The sequence below is a fragment of the Ruditapes philippinarum genome, unplaced genomic scaffold, assembly GCF_026571515.1.
Source record: "Ruditapes philippinarum isolate M1 unplaced genomic scaffold, ASM2657151v2 ctg9096_1_1_1_1, whole genome shotgun sequence".
NCBI lineage: Eukaryota > Metazoa > Mollusca > Bivalvia > Venerida > Veneridae > Ruditapes > Ruditapes philippinarum.
Window position 1 is genome coordinate 1 of NW_026853057.1, and position 19,309 is coordinate 19,309.

The window sequence follows — 19,309 nt, forward strand, 5'->3', positions numbered from 1 at the left end:
TTGGGCCACTCAAGTTTAGTTTTTGTTAAGCCAAAATTTAAGGGCACTTCCCTGTTGTGTTGGAATTACAAAATTGCTATGTTTAAAAAATTTACACAATTGCATTGACATTTGAGCCGTGTCATGACAAAACCAACCGCGCAGTCTGATCAGGATCCATGCTGTTCGCTTACCAAAACCCCTATTACAAGTAAAGAAACTGATAGCGAACAGACTGGTCTGGATCCATGTTGGTCGCAAACGCACTATGTTTGGTTTTGTCTTTTATGTAAGAAAACACAAATCCTGCTGAAGTTAAATTTGAAAATATCTTAAATTATAGAATTTACAGAAAATTCAATTGTTTTGAAGGTAACATTTTTCATATTTACAAAATTTACTCTTATATTATTTCAAGACAATATCACTAAAGGTGTGAGAGCAAAAGGGAGAGTATAAAGGATGTATCAGGAATTTAGCAATCAATGGAGAGCGTCAGTACCTTATTGCACGGAGTTGCCTTCGGTAATGCCAGCACTGAATCCTGCCTGCAAATTAAACGAGAAAAACTTGAACACAAAAAACTCTATCTAATGGACAATGAATAATGTTAGAAATGGCTTTTTTTTCTGTCTCTGTTAAAGAATTATTGGTTTTATACTCTATACCTTTTAATTTTGCTTTTTAAATATTGACCTATAGTTGTGAATTATAAACCAGTCACAACTGAAATGTTTTACCTGTAGTGTACAGTAGGAAAAACATATACTTGCCATGATTATAAAACAAGTTTTCTTTGTGCCAGAATCTACCTCTAAATTTGTTTCTAGTCATATTTTTGTTACTTTAGTGATGTATAGTGTGGTACTTCATCAAAATATAATACTAATTTGTCATTGAAATTTGCTTTCAAGAAAAAAATATTGTCATTTCATAACAACTATTTGCACAAATTTTATTTCTCTGTACACAAAGATTTTTTGTATTTTTACAGTGCTAAGTGAAATGTTATCTATAAAATAGGGTAAAATTTTGTGAAGTACTATGCTATATACTAGATATAATTTAGGCCAGTATCCATAAATTATAGTCAATCATTTGTAAACATGATCTTCTGAAATCCATTTACTGTAATAGGCATAATAATTCCTGCATAATACTTAAGACATGTGTATTTGTTTCAATATTATATGAATATTTATTTACTCTATTTTTTAACTAACAATTAAATACGAAAGAAACTAAATGATGGCAAATGATGATATCAAGGGAATAGATGATATTTTCTAAAGAATATATTTAAATCACAATATATTTGAAAGCTGAATATATCTAAAATGGTTCTGTACAAATTAGAAATAAATTGTAATCAAGTGGAGAATACATTTAAACTAATATTATACTGTTACAAAATTTTATAAAATGAACAATTTGATTATAATGATTTACTTGTTCCATGGTATTTTTTCTATTCAATACATATATTCTTACACTATTGTAATCTGGTTTCTTTTTAATTTTTGATAAGAATTTTAAGAGATTAACATATAGTTGATATTAAGGCCAGAAACTAATATGTTGATTTTTTTACTTAAATTTTTAATGGGAGGGGTATGTGACATATTTTTTAATGGTGGGGTGTAGTCTTATATTTTTACAGGGTGGGGTATATTTTTATTGAAATTTTAGTTGTAGGGTAAATGGCCTTTGGTTTACCTTTTTGCATCTTAGGGAACATCTTTTAACTGACACGTTTGAACCTCAGATTACCATGTCAACAGTGAACATTTATTTCCATTTTTTTTGGAAAATTTGGTCTGTTACCATGGTAATCTATATCTGCAGATTTTTTCTTTGTTTTCTTGTTTGTTTACATTCTTTACAGTGACAAAACTTTTTATCAGATGTAGAAGCACACGATTTGAATTATTATGGTTTGCCTATCTCATCAATGATTTATTTTTATTATTTGAAAATTTTCAAAAAAAATTTCTATGTCTTTAAAAGAATTTTTTTTTATTTTATTTGCAAAAAATTGCAGTTTCAAGAAAATAAATAGGTACAGTCAAGTTTTTGGAGTAAATTACAAGCAGTCAATCAAAAAATATCATACAATGGAGAATGTAATGTTATGACAAGACAAAATAAATTTCTTAAGTAAAATATTTGTCGTTGTAGCATTGGCTTATTGACCTTTACAAAACAGATATGAACCATGCCCCTTGGTACAATATTGCCCCCGCCCTAGGGGTCACTTGATCCATTCATAGACATTACGACTTTATATTTTTACACAGTTAAAAAACACTATATGTTATCGTCTAAGTGACACTTATTGTGTGAAACTACTAAGTCCTGAGCTAAGATATTTGGCATGTGATCAAATGTAGATTGCTACAAAAGTTATACATTGTATTTATCATGATCGTCCGGTCAAAACTGGCCCTACCCCGGGAGTCACCTCGTGTAGAATAAGAAATAGGAGAACACGTCTTATCTTTTGTGGATAAACACTGGGTCTGTATATTGCCTAGTTGACCTCTAATCATGCACATAGGATAGAAAATGCCTCTACCTTGAATGTCATATACCTGTATTATCATAAGGATAATGAAGATTAAAAAAAAATCAGAAAAGTTTCTTGATTAGGTCTCTGTCCTAATTTAAAGATTATTTTGATTACTCAGACAAATTTACATTCGGGCATATATTGCCCCGCCTTTGCGGTGCTCTTGTTTGTATAGATTCTTGATATATTTCCATCTTAATATATGTTCAGCTCTGTGCATGTATAGTTTCCATGAAATTTTTATAGAGAGGGAGACTCACAGTAAAAATGTGGGCTTGACAAGTATGTGGGAAGTTTTCAACAAACCAGCTTAACAAAAGTTTAATTAATTACTGTACCTTTCTTCATAGAGCCTTTGACGTTAGACAATTTCATAATAGTGATGTGTGGTTTAAATCCTCTTTGATCAGGGGAGATAATGTCCTGATCTAGGAAACTTTCTTCCACAATTTCAGCAACATTTTTCAAAGTAGAGACTTGATGGTCATGTTTAACCTTAGCAAATACCACATTGTTTCTAAAATGTCCAAGGCCACAAACATCTAATGTCAATGAAACATCTGTGTAGAGTGACAGAAGCTTTTCTGAGGCTTTCTCTAATATATTATGTACAATATAAAAACATTCATATAATAAATAACAACACCCGGCCACGTTGGACCTTTAAGTCACTTTTAACTACATGTATATACAATTCATATACATTGTATATGATATATAGTTAATTCCATAGGAAATATATAAAGGTTTGAAATAAATATATTGGAAATACAGTGGTCAATTATTGAAATTCCATAAACGAAGTATTGTATATACAAGCAGATCATCAAAATTCCAACGCCAGGAATTGTATGTACAATGTTTTATAAGATGTTGGTTTATTTCTTATTACTTTGAAACAATTCTGAAGATGGTTTATATAATAATTTAGATATTTAAATACACTCAAGTAAATTGTCAATATGTAATAACATCAGTTCATTTATAAAGATATAACCTTCTTTTCATATTTCCAACTATAAACTATGCATTAAAAAGTGAGTTCCATCATTAACAACATTGTCAGTACATAAAATGCATATTCTTTCAAGCATTATTTCGTATACCCACATATCGTCCAGTTTCCAGTTTAAGCAGAAGAATACCACATCTTAATTGCACCGAATACGACCACACTACATTTACTTATTTAATGGAAGATACTAGTAAAAGATATATTTATGTTTCATAGTCTTGTTTGAATGTAACATATGTTCTCAGTTTTCCAACATTTGTAACATTATCAGACCAATTTGATTTGTACAGTGAAATTAAACAAGTCTTAAATATTGTTTAAATTCACTAATTTTGTTGTCATATAATTTGTGACATATGAACATGTTGTAGAATATGCTTAACGCCTAAACACCATGTATTTCCAACAGTAGTATAATCATACAGACCCACTTCCTTTGTGAGTCTATCATCACTAAATACGTATACAAGTTTATTCCATAGTCTCAGTATATTAACCCAACGTCTATGTTGTCCATATCACCAGTAATTGCTAGTATAGGAGCAAATCTATGTACACCCATAAAATATCTGATTGCTCTATGCTGAGTAATATCTAGTTTGTTGTAGTTTTTGAAACCCCATATTGAAGAACAATAACAACAATGAAAATTACATATTGCAAATTTGTAGCCGAGATAATGATAATCACAAATGTGAATTTATAAATCTGTTCCAAGTTCAAGGGGAAAATCTGACCATGACCATATCAGAATTTTACTTGTATTTTCTGGTAAAATATCTGCACATGCAATTTCAACCTCAGACATATTAAGTCCTACAAAAGTTAGAGCAGAAAGTGAAAAAAAAGTCTTATTTTCTCTAAGTTTAATCATCGGACCAACACCAAATTCGAACTTGACTTGTATTTTCTGGTTAAAAACCTGCACATGCGATTTCAACCATATCAGAATTTAACTTGTATTTTCTGGTAAAATATCTGCACATGCAATTTCAACCTCAGACATATTAAGTCCTACAAAAGTTAGAGCAGAAAGTGAAAAAAAAGTCTTATTTTCTCCAAGTTTAATCATCGGACCAACAACAAATTCGAACTTGACTTGTATTTTCTGGTTAAAAACCTGCACATGCGATTTCAACCATATCAGAATTTAACTTGTATTTTCTGGTAAAATATCTGCACATGCAATTTCAACCTCAGACATATTAAGTCCTACAAAAGTTAGAGCAGAAAGTGAAAAAAAAGTCTTATTTTCTCTAAGTTTAATCATCGGACCAACACCAAATTCGAACTTGACTTGTATTTTCTGGTTAAAAACCTGCACATGCGATTTCAACCTTATACATATATTTCCACAAAAAGTAAGGTTGCGAAATTGAAAATTTCAATTTTTTTCTAACGTTCAAATGAGATAACTTTGACCATAATCATCGAACCATGACCAAATTCAAACTTGGTCTGCTTATTCTTAAGATGTATCTATATGTCATGTGTACAACAGTTGGGGAGATAATGAACAGAAACTAAAAATTTCTTCTTTTTTTTCAAAGTTCAAAAGGAATTACTCTGTCAGAAATCTTCAAACCAAGACCTAATTCGAACTTGACCTGCGTATACCTATAACATATTCATATATTAAATTTGAGTGTACAACTGTGTACAACTGTTGGTGAGATAATGAATTGAAACTTAAAATTTCTTCTTTTTTTGCAATGTTAAAGGGACATAACTCTGTTAAAAATCATAGAACCATGACCAAAGTCAAACTTGATCTGCGCATTCCTTTGTCTTATCCATATGTCAAATTTGAGTTGAAATTGTCTTCTACAACCATTATTTAGGGACTGCCAGAGTTACACTTCAGATTACCTATTGATTTTCCATTATCATGATGAATTTGTGTTATGTTTTTGCATTGCTTTGACTTTAAAGTATAGAGTTTCAATATTAAATTATCAGCCGTACAGATCATTACCACCCTGCACTGATATATATTGAAGGTTTGTCACAGGCCTCACTTTATAACTTGCCATTTTAAAAAGTGAAACAAATTATAGTTAAAGTTTTATAAACATGGCACAGTCACTGACTTTACAGCATTTACCCCAAGTCATTAGGCTTCTTGGGAGAATTTCACTCCACTGATAACAGACCACATTATTCTGTGCAGAATTATAGTGCCTTCTTTAGAATCAATGTAGTATAAATTTCTGAAAATAAGTAGTGACTCTGATAGGGTTAGAACTGGAAACTTCTTTATCCCAAAGTATGTGATCTACTCTTAGAACTGACTCCTCCCCACAAGAACAAAAAAACAGGAGCAATTTTCTCTTAAAATGAACTTTTTAAGAAAAAAATTGAGGGCTTTTGTAGCTTTGTCTGACATTTAGGATATTTGGCTGTCACAATTCATCTCTTTTGAAACCAAATTCAATGAAAACTGGCAGAAATGTCATTGTAAATGACTGATGAAAAAAAAAATGAAAATGAATGGGGACGACACTAGGCTAGAATTTAACATTTTTTCATTGGCAAACTTAATTTTAGGGATATTTTGATAAACGTTTTTTACATATGGAAATGGTCAAATAAATGCTTAAAGTGGGTATTTTTAGCTCAACTGACTACGAAGTGGTCAAGGTAATCTATAGTGATTGGGCTATGTCGTGCGTCAACATTTGGGTTGTTAACACTCTAGCAGTCACAGTTTTGATTGGATCATAATCAAACGATGTCAGAATGTTTGTCTCAATGAAATACAGGTCAAGTTTGAATATGGGTCATCTCCGGTCAAAAACTAGGTCACAGGAGCTAAAAACCGAAAAAATTGTTAACACTCTAGTGGCTGCATCTCGAGTCAAAAACAAGGTCACACCGCCCAAATATGGAATAAACCTTATTAACACTGTAGGGCTACTTTTTCAGTTCAAATATCCTGGAAATTGGTAAGAAAGGTTGTTTTGATGATTTCTAGGTAAAGTTTGAATATGGTCATCTCGGATCAAAGGCTAGGCCAGAAAGCCCAAATATTGATAAACGTTGTTAACACTCAAGAAGTTACTGTTTAAGTCGAATTATCCTGGAAAATGGTCAGAAAGGTTGCTTTGATGATTTCTAGGTCAAGTTCAAATATGGTCATCATGGGTCAAAAACTAGGTCACACAGCCCAAATAAAATTGGATTAAGGCTGCATAATTAAGTGAGCGATATAAGGGCCATCATGGCTCTCTTAATATACATATTAAAACACTTTGTTTAGAAACAATCATTTTGCTCGTGTCATTTGTGACCTGAATGTTATTATTTGTTTCTTAAAAATGATTAATAGGAAAACATTTTTTCATGATAATGATATTATAGATTATTCAGAGTTTTCTCATTTCTGAAAAAAGCCCTTCTACTAACAAAGTTTTAGTATAACTCCTAAACCACACGGTAAATTTTGTTAAAAATTTTGCATACAGGTGACCTGTAAGGCATTTAGCTGTTCTATGTTGTCAATTTTACAGTTCTTTATAGTGCACATTAGGAGTGGTCTACCTTAAGCTTCTTTCATGTGAGGAAGCTATCCAGCTGGCATACAGAACGTCAGTGGTTCTACTGAGATGCACGTTTGCTCCAGAAATAATTTACGGAATGGCAACTGAGGTCTTCAACCACAACTTCAGCTGGAAAGACTCCATAGAACATATATAACTCAACCAAAAAATAAGATTAACAGTGTATTGTAAAGAACATTTTTTCTTCATGTTTTCATGAAAATGAACACACACCTGGAATGGCGCCGGGTAAATAAGATACAGGAAAGTAAATAGAACTAATCATGTTAGCTTTATGTGACATAAAAAAGAAACCAGATGTAATTTTACCGTTTTATTTGAAATTCCCAAATAATTAAAATACATTACATAATATACAAAATGGAATGAATAACCTCTTTATTTAACCCACCAAAAATTGTAAGTAATTTCATTTAAATAAAAAATAAAATGAGCAAAATACATGCCAGTTTGCATTTTAGAAAGCAAACATGTTTGGGCTTTTAATTCCTACGTTGAATTTATATTACAAAAATCCTTATTTGACATACCTATTTCATTTTAAATAGCTAAATTCAATCTGAAATATCTGTTAACAGGATAATGAAAATTTAATAAATTAAATTGTTTATATGAAAAATAATAAACAACCACAGAATTGTCAGCTTAATTAAGTATTGATAATATCTTTGCCATTTAAATGGCTTAATAAGTTATCCTTCTATTAAAAAGGATACATTTCAGCATTTTAAATCAAGGCATGACAAAAAAATGCATTGGTAAATGTTTTTTTTCTCACAAGAAGAAAAAAAGCCCAGCTCTGTTTTATTATACAATTATTGACTAGTAAGTCATTGAATATGATGTGATATTCACCGGTATATCTCATCATATTCAACGGCTCACTAGTCAATAATTGTTTTATTATATGAATAAGTTAACAATTAAACAAAATCACAAAAAGTACAACCTTATATACATAAACAAATTTTGCCACGTTGAAGCGCGGGAAAAAAGACGCACGTGTTAGGCGTGCAACGACTACTTGAACGCTGCGCATACAAAAATAATTCAAGTTTATACTCATCATGGCAGTGTAGCCTTTAAGTATGATAGTAAAGTAATGATATTTTAATCAAAGAACAAAACGCAACATTTTGTTTTAATTTACACGCGTAATGATATGAGTCTCAATCTATTTTTAGACTGGGAAAATCCAATGCAGCCAGTGACCCAGTGAATATGATTTTATAAAAAGTTCTGCAACTATATTTAGATCATATAATAAAATGTTTTATACTAGTAAGATATTATTGTCTATTATGTAAAGGAAGCAGCCTTTAAACCTTTGGATAACACAATATTATATAGCATTTTGGAACTTTAAATATCAATGTCTTATGTCAATACCAAAGAAGGGGAAAAAAGTTGATGATAAAAGTTTAAAACATATTTCCACCCCTCGAGAAAGAAAAAGGAAAAAAAAACAGATATAATAAAAACTTTTCATTACATACATTCTGCAACAATTACATTGCAGATATTTTGATCATTTTACATTATAAGTACAGTGTAGTATACTAGATTCAACACACACTTGTGTGTATGCAAGCATGTTCATATTGTATAAGTATATTGTTCAAAAATCATAAAACAACATTCTTCAGGCTTTAAAAACACAATTGTAAGAGTCACTGTAATGGTCGGCTCACGAGCATGTTCTTCCATTCGCATCGAGGGTGAATCCGGGGTTGCAAGAACATTTATATCCAGGTTGGAGATCTATGCAATTCTGCTCACAATTATCCATGTTCAGGGTGCATTCATTTGCAGCTGATATGAAACATAACAATACTAGGTATATTAGGCTTAGTAAAGTCATCATATATAAAGTTATGTTAGGTTGTGTAAATAATGAGTGTATTAAAGTTATGCTAGACTATGTGATGTCATCATATTCATGTTTTAGGCATCTATATATGGTTTAGTATATTCATGTGTAAAAATATGTTGGGATCATACACATGTGCTAAAGATATAATAGGCCGTATACATTCATGTGTTGAACATTGTCAACTTAAAAACGCTAAGCTTTCATAAAGGTAAAAAGTAAACAAGTTAGCATAAATGATGAACATTGGTATGTCTTAATTTGCAAATGGTGTATTATGAAATAATTATCCTTAAAACAATGGTTGATAAAAATGTAGACACTATACTCACTTGAAGAGTCTGCTTCACAATAATAGGAACCATCTCCATTCAAACAGTCAGCACCATCACAGACATTTGGTATTACATCACACTCGTCTATATCTGAATAAAATAATACAGTACATTTGTAATTAACGGCAGTAAAGTATTGTCCATGATTAAATATGCTTATCATATTTATGATACAATTAGTAATTTACAACAAGTGATAGAAAGAAGCGACTAACTGAAAGTTTTCTTAATGAAATGTTGATGTTTTGCTTAGTGTTTGATGACATTTGATTCAAATTTTAACTCTTAACTTTTAACTGTAAATGAAAATGTTATTTCATATATTCCATAAACTGTACGTACCCTCACATTCTTTAAATGAAGATTTTACATAACCATCATCACAGTAGCACTTGTAGGAACCTTCTGTATTCACACAGTTTTGCTCACAATCTCCAGAGTCGTCTTCACATTCGTTAGTGTCTAAGATTCAAATTATCAAAATTAGTGAAATATGGGAGAATTAAACTTATGATAATTTGCTAAAAAATGTATAAAATCAAACGTTTTCGAATTTAATCATGTTATGATTATTTTTATGTAAAATATTGAATGCGTCAGCTGTAAGTAAAAATATATATCTATAGACAAACTTTTTTTCTCATTTGGTTTGGACTGTAAATTTACTAGAGGAAAACATAATTATCTTGTTATACTTCTAATGCAGCAGTCTCTAGCTATGTATAATAAATTGATAGACATAGGTAGGGAGGGAAACTTATATCTTAAATTCTTAATTATGTCATTATTTCCTGGGGATATATTTAGGTGTCTATCTCTAAAATCTGTGATGATTGTTGGTTTGAGCCTTTCTTTGATCACGACTTTGTTTCTTCATTCTTCATGCATGGCAAAATGTAAGTTCCGGGAAATGGACGTTTTTTATAGTGGTTAGGATCAAGCTTTCATTATGATTGAGCTAAATAAGCTCAGAAATGACATTCTGTGTATTATTTTACACTGACAGTGTTTTGCCGAAAATGGGTCACTTATAAATTTGGAATTATGACCGGTTAGTCAATATTTTTTAACGAAAAAAATATTGACTCCTCATGCAGAATGTAATGAGTGAGACTATAAAATGCACGAATCCAAATACTGTAAGTCAAAACCCCTGACCTCAAAATTTTATAGAGTGGACAATTAAAACCTCACATATGAATTTTATAGAGTGGACAAAACCCCACACCTTTGATTTTACAAAGTTTACCCTTTGGTTTACAATATCTGAAAGGTTACCCTTTGATTTTATTTATAAGTTTGTAATATTTGTACAGTCTTTTATTATCCAATCATAGTATATTGTATATCGAAAAAATATAAGAAACCATTAATTATCAAGATGAAAGGGACTTTGTAAAATACTTAAGTAAATAATCTGTTTTGTTGTTTTCTTACAATTACTTGCATGATCAAAGTGATATGAATTTTATGGTAACAAAAAATAAAAAAGTTCGGGTTATGTCCACTCTATAAAATTAAAGGTGTGGGGTTTTGTCCACTCTGTAGAATTATTAGGTGTGGGATTTTGACATGTGGAGTTTTGTCCTACATTCCCTTTTGATGCACCCAAATGGAATAAACTTTAAAACGTCTGATTCATCAGTCTCTTCACACCAATTTATATACGATAATGAATGAAAAATGTTAGTATTGGCGAAAAAAATATATTTGTCTATTTTGTAATCATGAATTCTGCACTTTATTGAGTTAAATAAATCCAATATGATTATGAACCATATTTACGCTAAATTAAGTCACCCCCTCTAGGCCTTGAAGACTCCTGCTCCTATCAAAGAGCAATTTCAGTTTAATAAAATTAAAGTACTTCATCTCAATCAAAGTAAGAAATAATTTACAAATCTATTTCACCAATTAGTGATTGCTGTTCATGTAACATATACATAACTGGCTATTCTGAAAACTTTTTAAAACTTTCAAAATTTCTTTTCAATATTATTGTATTAAAAATAAAAAAAAAACTTCATAAATACATGGAATTAACATAATTCTCCATAAGATTTGAAGACAATGCGGAGTATTTATCATGATCTCCCAAATAATGAATACTGTTGAAAAAAATGAGTGTCAGCTTATGTCAATAATAAAATTTGACAACTGTAAAATGTTACCCCACACTCAATCTTAGTGTCATATTTTTTGTGTTTGATTCCAATACTTTCACTTGTTGGTGATGGAAAATATCTTAAATCACATCGGAGATAGTGTATTTGAAATGTTGTACATTTTCATTATCTCTCACGTACAGATTCAATCAAACAACAACGCCAGATGAAAATACGTAAAAGTAAATGTTTAATGAAGTCTGCAAAATGCTGACTTCTAAAAGGATAGGAAAGTCAATGTCGCATTAATTTGTAAGTACAAGAGAATGTACTTTTAATGAAGTTTCAACAATTCCAGCTTTCAGTAATATATAATAAGATAAATATTCTACAAGTTTCTGATGGGGGTTATTTTCTTCGTGGGGAATAAGTATTTTATTGAATAGATTCAAGCCTCCGCGTCCAACAGCGTAAGATAAACTTTCTGTTAAACAGACCGCTTATTCCAAGCAAGAGGAAACTGGCATTAAAGTGGGCGATCAATATCCTATAAGATAATACAAGAAACCAGAAGGAAACTCATTCCGCATCTTGTTAGTGCAAAGGAGCAGAATAAGAACGCTGTCCTAGCTTACGATAAACTTTTTATAAATGGCCAGCGCTTCATTCTACCATCAAACTAGGATAATGCCGAGAAGCAGCAAAATATTTAAGAGTTATCCTGGAACGTTCAAGGTATTATAAATAAGTTATCTGATAATGACTTCCTGAATTTAGTTAATAAATATGATGTGCTCTTGTTTACTGAAACCTGGAATTCTAGAATAACTAATATTCAAATAGATGGATATAAACAAAATTGAAGCTTGTAAGTTTGAATATGAAAGGCATAGTATGGAAGAATATTTTGGGACCGAAAATGACCAGTATTTATGTAGTTGTTACATTCCGCCAAATGGATCCAATGTGTACAAAAGTGCTTCCTCTGAATTATATCAATTTGACTTTTTTGAGCAATTAAACGCTGATATCATCAAGTATAAATATCTGGGTGACACATATTTGACAGGTGACCTGAATGCCAGGACAGGTCAAGGATTGGATTATGTTGAGAACATTAACCTCGACCGTTACATTGATATGCCGAATGACGATGGATCTATACAAGCAATACCTGCACGTTTTTCTCGTGATAACACTGTGAACGCCTTCGGAAATAAACTGTAAGCCTTATGCAAAGAAAATGACCTTTTTATTTGTAACGGTCGCCTTGAACGAGGAGATTAATTGCTACAATGCCAGTCGGAATGTGAAAGGGGCTAGTGTTGGAATGTGAATGTATTGGAATTGACAGAATTTTCTGATCATTGTCCACTTGTTTTTTCATTAGATTGTGAGCATATGATATTTTACCACACTGATATATTAACTTATGATAAAATTGTGTGGACTGATACTGATCCAGATTTATTTCAATCTTTGTTGAACGATAAAAAAAATATTATTGGATGACTTGTCGGTTAAATTAGCTTCGGATGAAATTGATATTGATATGTGTATAAATAACTTTACAGATATTGTATATGATATATCTTTTAAAATGAATGGTAAAACTTTTCACACTAAAAGGTCTAAAAAGGCAATTAAAAAAGTGCCATGGTTCGACAATAATTGTAAACAGGCAAAAACACCTTTCTTGAATAATAAAAGAATTTTCCATAATAATCCTTCTGAAGCAAATATAGCTAACTTTTTTAATAGTAGGCGTGTATTTTGTAATGTAAAAAAGAAAGCAAAACGTAACTTTAATTACAAGGAAAAAGTTAAATTGACTTCCATGAGTAAACATAGTCTAAGGAAATTTTGGAAGTACACTGTATATAAATAAATTTAGAAATAAGGGTTCCACAAATGTATCTGGTGTTAATATATCTGATTTTGTAGACCATTTTTAGAATATCCATCAGCAGCCTTATTTTTCTTAGGAAGATGAGCATAATAGTAGACCCAAACAGCTGTTTATTGATAAATTAGATTGCGCATTTACTGTGTAATGATATTGAGTTATTTTATATTCATATGACCTTTAACCTTAATACTCATTTCTGTAAATTTCCACTGACCACGTTGTGCCTGTAGAATGTTATATCCTGGGAGATTTCCCGCCAATGCATCAGTCCAGATAATAAAACTGACTAGAACACACTTGTGTCTTTTCTCTTATTATATTCACATTTGTGAATCGCATGGACCAACTTTAATAGTATATAAGATATTCAAAGAATATTACATGGTGTCAAAATTTATAGTTGGAATATAAGATAACAAAATATGGAATTAACAGGACTTTCTGTGCCAGTTATAAACTGGGAAGCGTCAAATCTTCCTGAACAATGGATTAAATTCCAAAGGCATGTTGAACTGATGTTTACAGGGCCGCTCAAGAACAAAACTAAGAAAGAAAAAATATCATATTTGTTGATCTGGGTCGGTGACAAGGGCAGGGACATTCACGTTACATGGGAACCCTTCACTGGTGATGATGCTGAAAATCTTCAGACTTATTATGATAAGTTCAAAGCACATGTGCAGCCGTCCTTGAACCCGATATTCGCGAGGTACAAGTTTAACAATGAAGTGCAAGGCACTGACAGCATTGATGCCTTCATCACAAGATTAAGACTAAGTGCAGCAGATTGCAGCTTTAAAGACAAGGACGAAATGATCAGAGACAGAATTGTTTTTGGGACAAATTCTGGAAAAGTACGAGAGAAGTTGATAAACAAAGGCGAGGGATTAACACTCAAAAATGCTATTCAAATCGCACAAGCACACGAATATGCACAGAAACAACTTCAATAAATGGCAGCAGCTAATGATGTACACCTGGTTAAGCAGCACAAATCAAAACATAAAGGATACAAGAACCAACCATTTCAACAACCTAAACAACAACAACAACAACAACAAAGAAATTATCATAACACTCACAAACAAGATGGAAGAAAACCACTGAAACGTCAACGATGTGGACAGAACACTCACAGACAAGGGTCAAAATGTCCAGCTGAACATGCAACGTGTTACGCATGCGGAAAGCAAAATCATTTTGCAGATCTAGAAATAAAAACGTTGTCAATGTGAAGTATTCTGAATACAATTATAGTGACAACGTTCATTCGGAAAATCAGGATTATTACGTTGATATGGTAAAATTTTCATCTTGTACTCCTGATCGTGCCTTTGTTCCAATTAATGTCGGTCCTTCCCATATTCCTGTTGAATTTAAGATAGATACTGGGAGCGCGGTAGATATTCTACCATTGAGCCATTATGAGAAATTAAAGATAAAACGACCTCTTGAAATCGCAGAAAATAGATTAACATCGTACACAGGCAACATGTTACCTGTATGCGGTATAATAAATCTGCAATTGCGCTACTACAACAAGACTAGCGGGTCATTATGTTATGTTGTTGATAGTCCGACAGTCCCGCTGCTAAATTTACAATCGTCTGTTAACTTAGGCCTGATAAAGCTCACATATTCAATAGACAGGTCAAATACAGAATTAGATAAACAAAGGGTCATGTCAGAGTATAGGAACTTATTCCAAGGTGTAGGGGTCATCCCAGGTGAATGTAAACTTCACATTAAGAGCGATGCTGTTCCTGTAATAAACGCACCTAGGCGAGTGCCGGAAGCTTTAAGGGACAGGCTTCACGAAGAACTCCAGCGCATGGAGAATGATGGAATAATAACTAAGGTCACTGAACCCATAGACTGGGTAAACTCCCTAGTCATTGTAGAAAAACCAAAGACAGGTAAACTTAGAGTTTGCCTTGATCCAAAAGCTTTAAATGAGGCTATAAGGCGACCTCACTACCCAATGCGTACTATTGACGACGTTACATCAAGACTGACTGATGCAAAATACTTCAGCATACTTGACATAACACACGCATACTGGAGCATCAAACTTGATGAACAGTCTTCATTATTAACGACCTTCAGCACGGTATTCGGCAGATACCGTTGGTTAAGACTCCCATATGGCATATCTGCATCGAGTGACATATTCATGCAGAAAGTGGATAAAATTTTTGAAGGATTGCAGGGTCTAACAGCCATAGTAGATGACATTTTGATATATGGGAAGACACGTGAAGAACATGACGCAAACTTGCGTAACGCCCTTGAAAGAGCACATTCCAAGGGAGTAAAGTTCAATCCGGACAAATGTATCATCGGGGTGAAGGAAGTCCCATTCTTTGGTCACCTAATAACATCAACAGGGTTAAAGCCAGATCCTAGTAAAATAGATGCAATTATGAACCTCAAAATACCAGAAAATAGACAGCAACTTGAAAATGTTCTTGGTATGGCAAATTATCTGCAAAAATTCTCTCCAAACCTAGCAGAGGTCACAAGCCCCATGAGATCCCTACTAAAGAAAGATGCAGAATTTGTTTGGGATTTTTCCCAGACAGAAGCATTTACGAAAATGAAAAACATAATCACAAATACCCCTGTTCTTGCATACTTTGACCCAAAACAGAGTGTAACTCTTGAATGTGACTCTTCGATGCGTGGGGTCGACTCAGCCATCATCCAAAATGGCCGCTTTTGCCTTCGCTTCTAGGACATTGACAGAGACTGAATCTAATTATGCTAACATAGAAAGAGAGATGTTAGCAATACTGTTTGGTTGCACGCGCTTCCATCAGTATGTATACGGTAATCATGTAATTGTACACTCCGACAACAAACCTATTAGCTCAATCATGTTGAAAAGTTTGTCTGCATGTCCACCGAGACTTCAAAGAATGCGGTTACAGTTATCAAAATATGACCTTGACGTACGCCACGTTCCTGGAAAACAAGTACCAATCAGTGACTTACTTTCTAGACAACCGCTTCCAGAGACATTACAATTAGAGGGTCTCGACTTACATGTACATACAGTGTTGAAAGGGTTACACATAACCGATAACAGACTGGAATCAATCAGGCATGAAACTCAAAATGACACGAGCATGCAGCTTCTGAAGACAACTATTATTGACGGATGGCCAGTTTCACGTGCAGACTGTAAACAAGAAATAATTGAGTTCTGGAACCACAGGGACGAATTGTCGTCTGTAAATGACCTTATATTCAGAGGGCAGAGAATCGTCATACCTGTCTCTGCAAGAAAACAGGTGATTGAATCAGTGCAACTAGGTCACATGGGTGTAGAAAAATGTTTACAAAGGGCTAAAGACCAACGTTTTGGCCTGGTATGACAAAAGCAATCACAAATCATGTTTTAAAATGTGCTTTATGTCAAAAGTACAGGTATTCCAACGCAAAAGAACCATTAACTTCCCACGACGTGCCGGACCGACCTTGGCAAAACATTGCCGCTGATCTCTTCTCCTTTGACAGTAAGTACTACTTGCTGACTGTAGACTACTATAGTAGATACTTTGAGGTAGATGCTCTACCTAACACACAAAGCATTACTGTAATTAGAAAGCTAAAAGTTCACTTAGCAAGGTATGGCATTTGTGACAAACTTGTCACTGATAATGGGCCACAATTCTCTTCTGAAATATTTTCAGATTTTGCAAAAGATTGGGGGTTTTCCCACATAACATCCAGCCCACTCCACCCAAACTGTAATGGATTGGCCGAAAAAACAGTGTCAATTATTAAACGGATATTCAGGAAAGCTCAGGAGAGTAACCGAGATCCTTATCTCGCGATACTTGAGTACAGAAACACCCCTCTTGAATGTGGCTTCTCCCCAAATAAATTACTAATGGGTAGAAGAACTAAATCTATTCTACCTACCACAAATTCTCAGTTACAACCCAAAACAGTAAATTGTAAACAGGTACGCGAAAAGATGCAAAAAATAAAGCAGAAACAAAAAAGTTGCTATGATAAAACATCAAAGCAACTACCCCTTCTTACACTTAATGAGTATGTCCGCATCAAGGTCAACAAAACATGGGAACCAGCAAAAGTGATAAAAATTCACAATGACCGATCCTACTCTGTAATAACTCATGCAGGTGGCATTTACCGCAGAAATAGGCGAATGCTTAATTAAACTGAAGAAACTTTCCCAGAAATTCAGAAATTTTCCCCCAACATTTTGGCTAATAACCCTATCATTCCCTCAATTAGTGGGAAAATTTCAGAATCACATGATGCTGACCACTCATTGACCTCCAATAAGCCCAGCCCAATTGACCACTATTATCACACACGATCAGGCAGGGAAGTGAAATTAAACAAACGATTTTATAATGAGAACATGGTGAACAATTGAAAAAAAAATACTGAGTGTTTACTAATAAGAAAACATCACAAACAAACATTAGATTATAAAGAAAAAAATATATAAACTGGAATAAACACATACATTGTTTGATAAACATATATTTGTTTATATAAACTGATTACTTAATTGATATTTAAACATGTGTTATTCTAACGTTATTTTAAATTGAACCATATTCCTTTATGATTTATTAACATGTGGATACCATTCAGCTATGTATTTAAAAAGAGGGAAATGTAATGATATTGAGTTATTTTATATTCATATGACCTTTAACCTTAATACTCATTTTTGTAAATTTCCACTGACCACGTTGTACCTGTAGAATGTTATATCCTGGGAGATTTCCCGCCAATGCATCAGTCCAGATAATAAAACTGACTAGAACACACTTGTGTCTTTTCTCTTATTATATTCACATTTGTGAATCGCATGGACCAACTTTAATAGTAAATAAGATGTTCAAAGAATATTACATACTGTAGAGGAAGTCTCCAAAACAATACGTTCTATGCAGAGACACAAGAGTGCTGAATATAGTAAAATTGTAGCAGATTTTTTACTGATGCAAACACGTTTATTGCTCCATATGTTGTTGTATTTTTAACAAAATATTTGATACTTGAATTTATCCAAGTTCCTGGTCTGAAGGTATTATTGTTCCGATACACAAAAAAGGTGATATCTCTGATCCTTCCAATTATCGAGGAATCACCCTTGTTAATGCACTTGCTAAAATATTTTCACTTATTCTTAACAATAGATTAAACACGATGTGAAGTGCAAAAAGTGTTCGATGATTCTCAATTCGGTTTTAGAGACAATAGGTCTACAACAGATTGTGTATCTTTACTCCATTCTATTATTCAAAATATAGTCAATTGTACATTGAATTTATATTGCGCTTTCATCGACTACGACAAAGCTTTCGATACTATTGTTAGAGATGCGTTATGGCTAAAGCTTTTGAACGTTGGTATAAGTTGTAAGATGTTAACTATGCTACAGTCGATATATGCATCTGTTACCTCTTGTGTAAAATTGTTATCTTCGATGCCTCTCTCTGATTTTTTCGACGTTACCCTTGGATTAAAACAAGGGGAACCACTCTCGCCGATTTTATTCCCTGCGGTCTGAAGACCGCAGTGTATTGGTACGCGTTTAACTTTTGAGGCATGGAGGAGCACGTGACCTGTTTTCGGTACATGGAGGAGCATGCGATCTGTAAACCGTACATGATTGGTTAATTGACCTTTTCGAAAACCTAGCTAAATACCGTTTGCCGGTACGTTACGGATTTACCTCTAGGGAATTAGTCAGAATTACACCTAATTAACTTGAAAAACTTGAATGATGTGTTTGAAAATCATCAATGTTTCTTTAATATCTATCTCAATTTTTACAAACAATAAATTGTTTATACTGAAAATCTACAAAATTAAAATATTCGTAGTGGCATCTGCCATACTAAATAGAGATATTTTCTGCGTAAACTTGTGTGTTTACTTTTTTTTTGCCCGGATTTATTCAGAAAATGGTATATA

At 32.8% G+C, this 19,309-nt stretch overlaps 2 protein-coding genes across 2 annotated transcripts; one reads left to right on the plus strand and one right to left on the minus strand.

Annotated features, from left to right (window-relative positions):
- Positions 1 to 2,428: 2,428 nt before the first annotated feature.
- LOC132732828 (low-density lipoprotein receptor-like) lies at positions 2,429 to 10,205 on the minus strand (the record flags this gene model as incomplete). Its single annotated transcript, XM_060719345.1, has 5 exons — positions 10,190 to 10,205; positions 9,671 to 9,790; positions 9,326 to 9,418; positions 2,882 to 3,144; positions 2,429 to 2,570 (listed from the first exon to the last, which is right to left on the minus strand). Coding segments are annotated over exons 1-5 (634 nt in total), but the record flags the coding sequence as incomplete, so codon positions are not given.
- Positions 10,206 to 14,639: 4,434 nt separating this feature from the next.
- LOC132732835 (uncharacterized protein K02A2.6-like) lies at positions 14,640 to 16,076 on the plus strand. Its single transcript, XM_060719359.1, has one exon. The coding sequence runs from the start codon at positions 14,640 to 14,642 to the stop codon at positions 16,074 to 16,076; it is 1,437 nt and encodes a 478-aa protein (XP_060575342.1).
- Positions 16,077 to 19,309: the final 3,233 nt, after the last annotated feature.

Bases quoted from the DNA above. Each gene is read 5' to 3' on its own strand.
- LOC132732835 (XM_060719359.1), top strand. From the start codon at position 14,640: ATGGTAAAATTTTCATCTTGTACTCCTGATCGTGCCTTTGTTCCAATT.